General features: G+C 33.5%; 2 protein-coding genes and 1 non-coding gene across 4 annotated transcripts; 2 read left to right on the forward strand and 1 right to left on the reverse strand.

The window, feature by feature from the left end:
- Positions 1 to 567: 567 nt before the first annotated feature.
- On the reverse strand, positions 568 to 639 carry TRNAP-AGG (transfer RNA proline (anticodon AGG)). Its single transcript has one exon. It is a non-coding gene; the product is annotated as a tRNA-Pro (tRNA).
- A 66-nt stretch (positions 640 to 705) lies between these two features.
- Positions 706 to 2,185, forward strand: LOC145141448 (uncharacterized). The gene is made up of 2 exons (XM_079074736.1): positions 706 to 866; positions 1,312 to 2,185. Exons 1-2 carry the CDS (start codon positions 791 to 793, stop codon positions 1,971 to 1,973), a joined length of 738 nt encoding a protein of 245 aa, XP_078930862.1. The 5' UTR covers positions 706 to 790; the 3' UTR covers positions 1,974 to 2,185.
- A 1,800-nt stretch (positions 2,186 to 3,985) lies between these two features.
- Positions 3,986 to 5,744, forward strand: LOC145136069 (pentatricopeptide repeat-containing protein At2g42920, chloroplastic-like). 2 transcript variants are annotated; one of them, XM_079070266.1, is made up of 2 exons: positions 3,986 to 4,887; positions 5,218 to 5,744. In XM_079070266.1, the coding sequence occupies exons 1-2, from the start codon at positions 4,059 to 4,061 to the stop codon at positions 5,685 to 5,687; spliced, it is 1,299 nt and encodes a 432-aa protein (XP_078926392.1). In that variant the 5' UTR covers positions 3,986 to 4,058; the 3' UTR covers positions 5,688 to 5,744. The 2 variants fall into 2 exon arrangements, with proteins under 2 accessions (XP_078926392.1, XP_078926391.1); XM_079070265.1 differs by having other exon boundaries at positions 3,986 to 5,744.
- The last annotated feature ends 7,017 nt before the right edge of the window (positions 5,745 to 12,761 follow it).

The following is a 12,761-nucleotide window of genomic DNA, read 5'->3' on the forward strand; positions in this document are numbered from 1 at the left end:
TAATTATGTCATAATATTAGGATAATATTATGTCCGATTGATACTATACTCAACTTTTAAAGATAATATTATACCTAGTTGTTATGCTGACTCAAATTTATAGAAAAACATCATACCTAGTTATTACACTGACCGGTTCGCTGGGAAACGCTTTTATCTAGTTGATGTGTGGGCCGGTTTGCCAACAAACGCTTATACCTAGCTGTTACGCTATCACTTTTATAGATACACTTTGGATAAATCTTAGTACCTAACGGTTATTCTGTCCAAATACTCGGCTACGTGGAATTAAAAAAGTTCTATTTGATAGTTATTAATTAAAAAAAAAGTTCTTTCAAAATCTATGTAAATAAATCAATGACAAAACAGATCATATTCTAAAAAATTACTTATTTGTGTACAACTTTATATAAATATTATCTTGAATTTCGGCAATATTCGTATTCCATTTCCATAGCCAAGTTCCTAGCTCCATGTTATTCCAACATTACTTTTGAAACTGAAAGATAAAATGAAAGAAAGTTAATTCTGCTTTAAAAACAAAAAATTACAAATGTCTAAAAAATGGGGGCATTCGGAGAATTGAACTCGGGACCTCTCGCACCCTAAGCGAGAATCATACCACTAGACCAAATGCCCAACTTGTTTTTGCCTTTAGACTCTTTCTATATGTTCGATTTATTAGAAAACCCTCCTATAATCTGCAAAACCCTAATAAACTGTGCAGGAAACAAGATCGAATCGGGGAGGGAGAGAGAATTGAGGTGAGAGTATTTTGATTCTTAAGAAAATGGCAAGATCAATTCTTCTTCAACTGGTTCGATCCCAAACACGTCACCATCTGAGTTCCTCCAAAATCCACACAGGTTCTTGTAACTCTTCTTCATTTTCATTAAAGTTTAGTATCTGATTGAACTCGTGGATTGTGAATTTTCACTGTTCTTGCTTGTTCATATTTGTATCTACGTAATCACCCTTCTTTCGTACCTCTCAAGCTAGTATTGTTTTGCGATTGAGATCATCGAGTTTGTTCATCGATGTTTATACACACCTATCATCCAAATAATTTTTCTCCTTTCGACATCCGTCGTTTAGATTTGTTTTGAGGAATAAAAAAGGAAAAGAATCACAACAAACTGATAGCCACACTCTCTGTTAATCCTGTATGTCTTCCAAATCATGTTTAATTGGATCACAGACTTGCTAGATTCGTTATAATTTGAATATTTGTTATCTGAGATAGATTTTTCAAAGCAACAGTAGTTATTTACCCACATTTTAATCATCTTTCATATTTTTCAACTTCTTCAGGTTTCCACCCTCACAGATTAGCAACATGGCAAATTCAGAAATCTCAAACCACAACACCCCACTTCAACCCCATGAATCATCTTCCATTTACCCAAACAAGATTCGCATCTCAATCAACCACAATCGAAGACAACAACAAGATCACCATTGGACCTCAAAAAGGAATCGAATCAGAGAAACAAGAGAAAGATTCAGGACTAATCTACTATGGACCAATCTCAAGCACCATAAAAAAAGTAAAACTTCTTTCTTTATCCACCTGTTGTCTCTCTGTATCATTAGGACCTGTGATCACCTTCATGACATCACCAGACATGAATGTCATCATAAAAGGTGCAGTTGCATCCTCCGTTATCTTCTTGAGTGCTTCCACTACTTTGGCTCTTCATTGGTTTGTGAGTCCGTATATTCATAAGCTGAGGTGGCAGCCGGGTTCTGACACGTTTGAGGTGGACATGATGACGTGGCTAGCGAGTTTTGTGACTAAAACTATTAAGTTTTCGGATATTAGGATAGCTGAAACTAATAGACCTTATGTCACGTTTAAGGCTAATGGGGAGTTTTATTTTGTTGATGCTGATCATTGCCATAACAAGGCACTTTTGGCTAGATTGACACCTACTGCAAAACCAATGCCAGATTCGGCTCTTAAGAACTTGTGATTTCTGGAATCTTCTAGAATCAGTTGGATATGTTTATGATGAAATAAATTTGGATACAAATGATGGGATATTGTTGTTTGGAAACAGGGTTTTGTTTCTTTTGTTGTTTGTGTTGTTTTGAAAAGAGGCTTGGATTTTGGTATTTCTGGCAGTTATATTGAGATGAATTATATAACAGTTAAGATGAACAAGTGGGTTATTCTTTTGTGTTTTATCACTTTTCATGATGGGCTTGGTTGCTTGTGTGTGTTAATAGCTAAAATACTTATATGTTAATAGCTAAACAACATAATATTTCAGTATTTGTAAGTAAATGAAAATATTTATTTTTAATAGCTAAAATATATGATATTTGTAATAGGTAAACAACATAGCATATGTCGATATTCAACTCTTATTTTTTACCTATTATTAGATGAGAAGCTTAAGGATGTTTCCTTTAGAAAAAAAAAGTTTAGGAACTTAATTGCTGATTTGAGGAAAATGCGATGGATTTTTGGGCTCATTGGTATTGGGGGATCATTTGAATGATCACAACATAAAGGTGTTAATCTTAAATTGACCAATCTCATGGGAAGCTATCACAAACTAGTTTTCCTGTAAAAGAAATTTGGGAAAACTATTATTTTATAAAATTATTAATATTATGAAAAAGGAAAAATTCCATAAAATCACTTTTTTTTTTCGGTTTAACTGCCAAAACAATTTTTTTTTTTTTCCAATTTAACCGCTCAGAGTTTGTTTTAGTTTTCATGAAAACCACTATAAAAAACATTGGATTCTATAAAAATCACTATAGTTTTGGAAAATGTCGGGCTTAATCACTCAAAAAATTTATCTTTATGATTTAACAATTAAAACTTTGATTTATTTTTTCTAAAAACCATCTTTAACAAAAAAAAAATATTGTTACGATTGGTGTTGCTACTCAAAAAAACCTTTCAGGCGTTAATATGAAAATAAAACAAACTTCTAGTGGTTACATGAAAAAAAAAATGAAAATATAATGGTGGTTCTAGTGGTTACATGAAAAAAAAAAGAAAATATAATGGTGGTGGGGTGGCGGAGGTGGAGGTGGAGGTGGTGGCGGTGAAAGCGGCATTGGTGATGGCAATGGTGGTGACGACAATGGTGGTTGAAAAAAGAAATATAACATAGGGTTAGTGGCGAAACCAAAAACTTTTAAAAAGGATAAAAAAAATCTCGGTAAAAGATATTAAGATAAGTTTTTTTAAAAATTACGATTTCTTTAGATATAACAAACTAGCGCAAAAGAATTAAATTTTAAAATTGACCTTTTCATTTATCTATTTTTCAAAAATGCTCCATCTCGTTAGATCTTAACAAATCAAAACATCTTCATAAAATCATCATTTTAGTTCTTTTTTATTCTTTTTTCATATGTTGAATGTAGTTGTGTATGTAGTGAACTAATTAATTCCACCATTCATCTTGCTGTTCTCCCGTCCTATCTCCCTTTTCATTTCGTTGGGTTAATTAATTGGACTTTTACTTGTACTAGGATTTAGCATTTTAGATTTTTTATGGGAACTGATTCGTACACAACAAATTTTTTCCATGCACAACAATTTGTGTATTAAAGTATTGTATTGTACAACTCCATAAAACATGAATTGTTGTATAAGGATAAAAATTGTTGTGTACCAATCATTTCTCATTTTTTATTAAGCCTAATAAAATAGTAGTTGCAACTTTAAATTCTAGTTTGCACCATCTATATAAAAAAAATCCAATATTTACTAACGTGGAAGAAAATACGTGCATATTGGTTCTGTCACTGCATATAGTTAGAGAACCTAAAAAACGTATACCTTTTTTTTTTGAAAAAAAAAATCAAAAAGACTTTTTTATATATTTTATATCCATAAAAACAATTTTTTTTTCCAAATACATAAGAGGTCAAATCAAACACCATCTTAATTTTCTACTATTGTTTATTTATATTAATTTTGGCCACAAAGTGTTATTGTACTGTACAAGCAGCTATTGCACAATGGAAAACTGGAAACTATTCATTCAGCCCAAACAAGAGTTTGGATGTGGAATTTCAACCTCTAACTGAAAATGGCGCCTTGCTTCTGCTCCTTGACACCGTTGCCATCTTCTTCAACATCCATTTCCAAATTCATATCAGATCAACCTTACCTTTCCATTTTAGAAACCAAATGCTCTACCATGAAAGATCTTCAAATCATACATGCCCAAATCATCAAGACAGGCTTAATCAAAGACACCATTGCCGCCTCTCGCCTGCTGTCGTTTGCAGCCATCTCCCCTGCTGCGGATATCAGCTATGCTTTCATGCTCTTCAATCAAATTCAGAACCCTAATCTTTTCACTTGGAATACAATCATCAGAGGTTTCTCCAGGAGCTCAAACCCACGCATGGCGATATCTTTGTTTATTGATATGTTGATTCATTCATCTGTAGACCCAGAAAGACTCACGTACCCATCAGTCTTCAAGGCTTATGCAGAACTTGGTCTGGCAGGAAATGGAGCTCAGCTTCATGGTAGAATTTTGAAATTAGGGTTACAATTTGATGTTTATATACGCAACACCATCGTACACATGTACGCCAATTGTGGGTATTTTGGTGAAGCAATTCAACTCTTTGGAGATGGTGAGGATATGGACGTTGTTGCTTGGAATACAATGATTTTGTCTCTTGCAAAATTTGGGAACATAGACAATGCACGTGCTCTGTTCGATGAAATGCCTCACAGAAACTCTGTTTCCTGGAATAACATGATAAGTGGGTATGTAAGAACAGGGAAGTGGGTTGAAGCGTTGGATCTTTTTAGAATCATGCAAATAGAGAAGATGAAGCCAAGTGAGTTCATCTTGGTGAGTTTATTAAATGCTTCAGCAAACTTAGGAGCATTGAATCAAGGTGAGTGGATTCATGATTACATAATAAAGAACAAACTGGAACTTAATGTAATCATGATTACTGCAATAATAAACATGTATTGCAAATGTGGGAGCATTGAAAGAGCATGTCAAGTCTTTGAATCCTCCCCTATAAAGGGATTATCATCTTGGAACTCAATGATCATGGGTCATGCAATCCATGGCCATGGGAATGAAGCAATTGAGTTATTCTCAAAGCTTGAATCATCTATCTTTAACCCTGATTCTGTAACTTTCATTGGTGTTCTAATGGCATGTAGTCATTCAAGATTGGTTGAAAAAGCTAAATTTTATTTCTCTTTAATGACAGAAAGATATAAAATCGAGCCATCGATTAAGCACTATGGTTGCATGATAGATGTGTTAGGAAGATCAGGGCTACTTGAAGAGGCTAAATCCGTCATTTTAAGTATGCCCATGAAACCAGATGGTGTGATATGGGGGTCTCTTTTGTCATCTTGTAGGATTCATGGAGATGTGAAAATGGGGGAGTGGGCTTCAAGGAATTTGGTTGATTTAGGTGAAGGAGAGAGTTGTGGGCATGTGCTTTTGTCGAATGTTTATGCAAGTGGGGGTGAGTTTGAGATGGCGATAAAAGAAAGGATGTTGATGAAAGAAAAAGAGATAGAAAAGATTCCTGGGTGTAGCCTAATTGAAGTGAATGGTGAAGTTCATGAATTTGTTTCTAGTGGAAGGTTGCATCCGAAAGTCGAAGAAATCCATAATTTGTTAAAAAACTTGACATTGATGTTACATGATGTTAAATCTTTTAATTTATAAGAATTGACCTTAGGTGAAGATTTATTATTATTATTATTATTATTATTATTATTATTATTATTATAATAGTATGGGTTCGAGACCTAGAAGTAGTAGCAGTAGCTATAATGGTGTGATTTATAATTTCAATGTGGATTGTGTACCTTTCTACAAAAACTATAGAATATCTCTCATGATTATTAGCTTGGATGATAATATTTCACATCAATAACCAATGATTTTCTAGATATTTGGGATAAAAAAGATAAGGTTTATGTCACGGTTTAGCAAGTATTTTATATTATGATTCAGTCAATCTAGTGATTTTTTGTTAGAGTTGAAATGCTCTACAATGATAATTGATAGTTATTTTAGAATATTTATTTGTATATAAACAACTATTTCTTTCTCTCATATAAATAGAGAGGAAAACTAGGTCGGAGTGTGCACCTCATTATAGAGTCATAATATATATAGACAATGTGGCTCTCTCAAGCCACTTGTTTTTCATGTAACATCTTAGCTCTCTTTTTAATTTGACAATTGACTCGGCATGTTACTATTAAATCTTTACTATTATTCATATTCCGCACTTACCAATCGTTCACATAATGTCAATTATTAGTATAAGAACAATACTTATTTCTACGAGGAAACGATCCTAATTTACCATTTATCATGAAGATTTTCGAGTTTTAATTCACACATCTCTCACAACTCTGTCTTTTTTTTTTGTTGACTTGCTACCAAAAGTAAAGATTATGTTGCTATTTTTCATCGAACTTTTTGTTGTTCAGATGAGTTTATCAAAATTTTATGTCGTTGAAAAAGAAGAATATGCATTTTGTTTCCGATCTCTTTGATCTATTTTTATCCATATATTTTTTTGTTATGGAAAAAGACAAAATCATTTGGGCAGAAAGGACACATGTTTTCTTTAAAAGCAATATTCAACAAATATATCTTAACACCAAGTGTACTTAAAATTTGTACATTGTCTAAAGGTATAGTTCTCTATATATTTTTGTGTGTTTCACATTCATGTAGAAAAAATCACCGCTATCAAATTGCGAAACTTACGCTTGAAGGGAGTGGGCTTGACAACCACCATGACATGAACGACAAACACCACCCCTCCATGACAACATGCTAAAGAAAGAGAAAGCCTATGTCAGTGCATGCATGCATGCATATATATATATATATATATATATATATATATATATATATATATATATATATATATATATATATAGAGGGTTAGGTTCATATATAACCCTTATATATTGTGTGAATGTATGGCCAGTTGTGGACCAATCACCAACCAAAGACAAATTAGGAATATTGTGTAATATCAATTTAATAACCAAAAATTACATTCCTATATTTATGGAAATACCCTAAATCGCGTTCATATTAATTCGTCCCTCTTTATTGATTTCTACTTCTAACCGTCAGTTTACTTTCCCGGTCATGGTTCATTGTCTTCTACCATTTCTACTTCATGAGAGATGTATGCATCTACAATATCTTTTTGTGGTTATTGTGCTTCTTGCGGGTCTATTACAAAATGTACGTACACAATATTTAGAAGATAGTCATAATTTAAAAAATCATTAAGAATTATATTAGAAAATACGTTTTCTATTATTAATAAAATTACAAAAATGCTAATAAATAATAATTCATTAAGCATAAATATCATCTGCAATATATATTTACGTACCATTCTTTTAGAATTCATACAAAGTGTTTGGAGTGAAATATTTAATCGTAAACTAATTTCAAACTAAGTTTAGAACTAAGTACATCACTTTTAAGCAATAAAGTTTTCAATTTTGTGTTAAAAAGGGAGCATACCTATTTGATAATGAATTACTTAATATTCTAAGAAAAAGGATAAGAATGAGATTTAACATACTATATTCTTTAAGAATATAACTTATTAAATTTAATTATTTCAAAATTCCCTATGGCAATCTGACTAATATAAAAAACAATTACAAACAAATTACAGCAACAACAAAAATTTTCTAGTTTGGTTGATTTGAAACATATTACTTGCACAAAAACCGTTTTGCCTTCTAGCTCAATTATCATTTTTGAAGAATTCATACTAATTGTTTTAAAGAATAAAGAATAGAAAATGTATTACTAAACTAATTTAAAAACTAGACTTGAATTATACATGCTTTATTCCTAAAGAATATGATTGTCTAATTCTTGAAGAATATAACTACTTTATTCTTAAAGAATTTGACTACTTCAATAGATTATCTTTTAAATTACACGTGTTAATCAAACACAAATATGACTGCTTCAATATATTGTTTTATAAATTCCACATGTTAATTAAACACGTAGGAATAAAAACCCCAATATTGCATCACCAAAAATATTATGTTATAAAAATGATTCTTATTTTCATATTATATATTATTAATTGTATTGTAATATATTTTTCTTAAAGAATTATATGTTATTATTTTATATATGAGGTGTATTATTTAAGAATGTGAATTCACAAAAAATTGTATTCTATAAGACCGAAAGACAGAAAGACTAAAAAAACTATTAAATAAAATAATATTCTTCAAGAATGAAAGAATCAAAATATATGTTCATGTGTTAAATTAAGACGTATTATAAAAAAATGATTTAATTTAAATTGATGAATAACATATGAGATTTGATTTGAATTTTATTAATTAATTTATATTGTTGCCTAAAATATAGATAATTAACATTTCTCTCTCTTTATTAAATATCATAATTGCCCTAATAATTAATAATTGTAATTATATAATACATGCTAGTCCATGTTAATAATAGGTATCTCAAGATCACATCCTTTCATTATTTTTAATCTAATGGTTAGAATTTGGTCACACATTCACACAATATTTGTTATTCATATTTGATCCTAACCCTATATATATATATATATATATATATATATATATATATATATATATATATATATATATATATATATATATATATATATATATATATATATATATATAGAGAGAGAGAGAGAGGAGTCGACTGTACACATGGCACAACTTGATGTTTCATAAACAAACAATTAAAACAGCGAAAATAAAGTCTATAAAATTCTACATTTATAATTAATCATCATGTTGTGCTATGTGTACAGTCAAGCTATGTCTTTTCCCTTACTTGTACATGCAACTCCTAAAACAGTTGTTTAAAAGGGAAATGCTAAGCATGAAGCTTAGTGAATTCCAAAATAATATAACATCGAGGTAAAATATCTTACTCCTACCATTCATGCCAACAAGCAGTAATCTAAACATACTTCACATATAAGTAAACTCATTCATACAACGTATGCAAGTTCAAGAACACATCAATAAACAAGAAGAACCTAAGGAATTGGTATTACTACCTTAGGTCCATGGATTCTATGTCACCGCCTTCGGTCCTATGAATCGACACGATGGCCTTCGGTCAATCGGCTTGACTAAGAATACATCAATAAACGAGCATCCCTTGAGGACTCGATATTTCTACCTTCGATTCATAGACTCGAGGTCATCGTCTTCGGTTCATTGACTCGGTACGATGGCCATCGATTAACCGGCTAGGCCTTACAACCTTCAACCCAACATACCATAAACAATAAAACAAGCCATACAATCTAGTACTAATCATACATGTCCTAATGACACACATATGAACTAAGCAATGCATAATAAATCAACGTCATGTAGTGAGTAACTCACCTCGAAACCCAGAGTAGACCTCAAACCATAGCCCAAGAATCCAACAACACCAAAACACTTTGCAACACTCCTATAATGGCAATCAAGAATTAAAAAGGGCTAGTGTTAACCCTAAACATATAAATAATCTGCTAGACTCATTTTATAAATTTTGTTCCGAAACAACAGTCTGTTCAAGGCCACTTTAACAGCACCAAAGTATCCCAAATTTACAACATTTTTCTATATTCCAATATTTCAGTCTCTTAGCTTTCCAAGGATTACTTGTACAAGTCCATACAAGTTTTCTATAATTTACTATGTATTTTACAAAATGGGATATCAATGTAGCTAATTTCTGACCAGTCAGCGAAAATGACGATTTTTACCCTAGTTAGAGTTGTTTCCAGCTTTCGGGCAAAACTAATGAAATTAAGTAGACTCACATACAGAACTTTGGGCACTGGTTTCAACCGAAACGATTATCCATGACTTAGTTATGATTTTTCAAAAATTAGGACAGATTAGGTATTAGATAATATCGATCTACAACTGTTAAATGTTGTATTTGTCTTGTATTTTATAGCTTATCCTTTGTTTTGTAATTATTCATTATATATACAAAGCTCACATGAGATTATGTGTGTGGTTCTTTTAATCTGTTATCACATGGTATCAGCCTAACAAACTCTCTTATCATCTCCCTCTTCGTCTTTCTTCTTCTTCCTCAAACCCTACGTCGTTTTTTTTTCTGGTACCTTCGTCATGTCTACTTCATAGGACGGTACTTTTACCATGAATACCCTCTTACACATGATTCCTATCAAACTTTCTTCTACAAATTATCTGCTCTGGAAGAATCAAATGATTCCCCTATTTTCTTATCAGAAGCTTACTTCCCACATTGATGGCACCTCTATTGCCCCACCGGAACAGATTGAAGTTGAAGGTAAATCCACCTCCAACCCCGCCTACTCTACATGGCTAGAACTGGATCAACGTGCATTGATCCTTCTCAATTCATCCCTCACCGAAGAAGCAGCAGCCGAGATCCTTGGTTTATCTACAGCACATGTCATCTGGTCTTCCTTGGAAAAAGCATACAACAACTCCTCTGTTGAACGTATTCACTCTCTCCGTGACTCTCTACGAACCATGACCAAAGGTACTTCTTCAATCTCTGATTACAGTCGAAAGTTTAAAAATTATTGTGACAAACTTTCTGCAATTCGATACCCGGTTGATGACATGGATAAAATCCATTGGTTTCTCTGTGGATTGGGTGCTTCTTTTGAGACCTTTTCCATCGCCATACGCAATTCCAAACCTGCACCAAGTTTTCGTGATCTTGTAGCTCAAGCCGAGGGGCATGAATTATTTCTCCAAACTCTACACTCCACCACTACTCCACCAGTTGCCGTTGTTTCTCAACAGTCCAGATTCTCTAACAACCATGGTCGTGGCAGTTCTCGTGGTGGCAACTTTCGAGGGTTCTCAAACAGCGGATGAGGAAGAGGAGGTCGCCGTCTTCCTCACTGTCAGCTTTGTCGAAATAATGGGCATTATGCCTCCTCATTCCCAAACTTGCACACTTATGCTAATAATGCTCCTGTGAATGATTCCAACTTAGCACAGGCGTTCACCTCTCAGTGTCATGTCAATAATGGGAGTCCCGATTGGTACGTGGACTCAGGGGCCACAACTCACATGACACCCTCTACTCAGAATATCTCTCAAACGACTCCTCACACAGGTAACATGCAAGTTCTCTTTGGCAAGGGTAATCATTTACCTGTCTCTCATATTGGTCACTCATCTATTTCGAAAAATCTTCTATTACGTGATGTTCTTGTTATTCCCAAATTGACCAAAAGTGTATTATCAATTAGCAAGCTTACCTTGGATCACTCGATTGATGTCTTGTTTTCTCAACCCTTCTTTCACATTCAGGATAAGAAAACAAAACAAGTGATCACACAGGGCCTATGTGAAGATGGATTGTATGTTCTTCGAGACACTCCAATGGCTTTCATGGCAACTTCTGGTGTTTCCAAGAAAGCTCCTTTTGAATTATGGCACAATCGTTTAGGACATGTTTCTTTTGAGGTTATTAGCTTACTAAATAAACTGGGTGTTTTACATGTTACTTCTGTCTTGCCTAAACCTATTTCATGTAAACCTTGTCAACTTTCTAAAAGTCAACATTTATCATTTGATGCAAATTCTAAACGTTCATTGCACCCTTTGGATTTGATTCATTGTGACTTGTGGGGGCCTCCACCAGTTATCTCTGATGGTTATTTATATTATGTAGTTTTCGTGGATGATTATTCTCGCTTCTCCTGGTTTTATCCTCTCTAAAACAAAAATGGATTCTATGATGTGTTGAAAGCTTTTATCACTCTTGTCCAAACTCAATTCTCTCGTAAAATCAAAGTTTTCAGAGCGATGGAGGAACGAAATTTGTAAATAATACTGTACGCACAATTTTTGAAGAAAACAGAACTTTTCATCGTCATTCGTGTCCGTATACACCTCAACAAAATGGTCAGGCTGAACGTAAGCACAAACACATTATTGAAACCGGTCTAGCCATGCTCTTTCATGCATACATACCAGCCTCTTATTGGGTTGATGCTTTTAGCTCCGTTACCTATATAATCAACCGCCTGCCCACAAAAGTTCTAGATGATCACTCTCCATTTGAGTTGCTTTATTCTCGGCTTCCCACCTACACCAACCTTTAAACTTTTGGTTGCCTTGTGTATCCATACCTCCGCAATTATTCTTCACACAAATTGGCTCCTAGAAGTATACCTTGCATTTTTATTGGGTATAATAATCAATATAAAAGATATAAATGCCTTGACCCGGAAAGCTCTCGTATATATATCACACGTCATGCGAGGTTTGATGAATCCACATTCCCATTTTTGACTACTGCATCTCATGTGCCTATTTCTACACTCGAACTCAGCTCATTTCTAGATGATGGGCTACCTACTGTTGCCTCCTCACCAAATGCCTCTTTTACATCACCCCAGCCGACGCCATATCAACCCACGATTTTACCCAGGCCTCCTCTTCCATGTGGGCTTTGTCCATCCACTACCCCTGGGCCTACTTCGACGGTCTCTGGACATACCAACAGCCCAGATGCTTCTTCTTCTTCATCATCTGATAATGATGAATCACCTCCTTCTTCTTCTCCTGTGCAGTCTGCTCCTACCGGACCTGTTTCAACTCACCCAATGCAAACTCAATCAAAATCAGGCCTTATTATGACCAAACATACTCCTGATTTTCTCTCTCTTGTATCTCATGCCTTACATGTTTCACTTCTCTCAGATATTCCACTTAAAGGGTA

Source organism: Lactuca virosa, chromosome 9, assembly GCF_052849685.1.
Source record: "Lactuca virosa cultivar CGN04683 chromosome 9, Lactuca_virosa_CGN04683_v6, whole genome shotgun sequence".
NCBI lineage: Eukaryota > Viridiplantae > Streptophyta > Magnoliopsida > Asterales > Asteraceae > Lactuca > Lactuca virosa.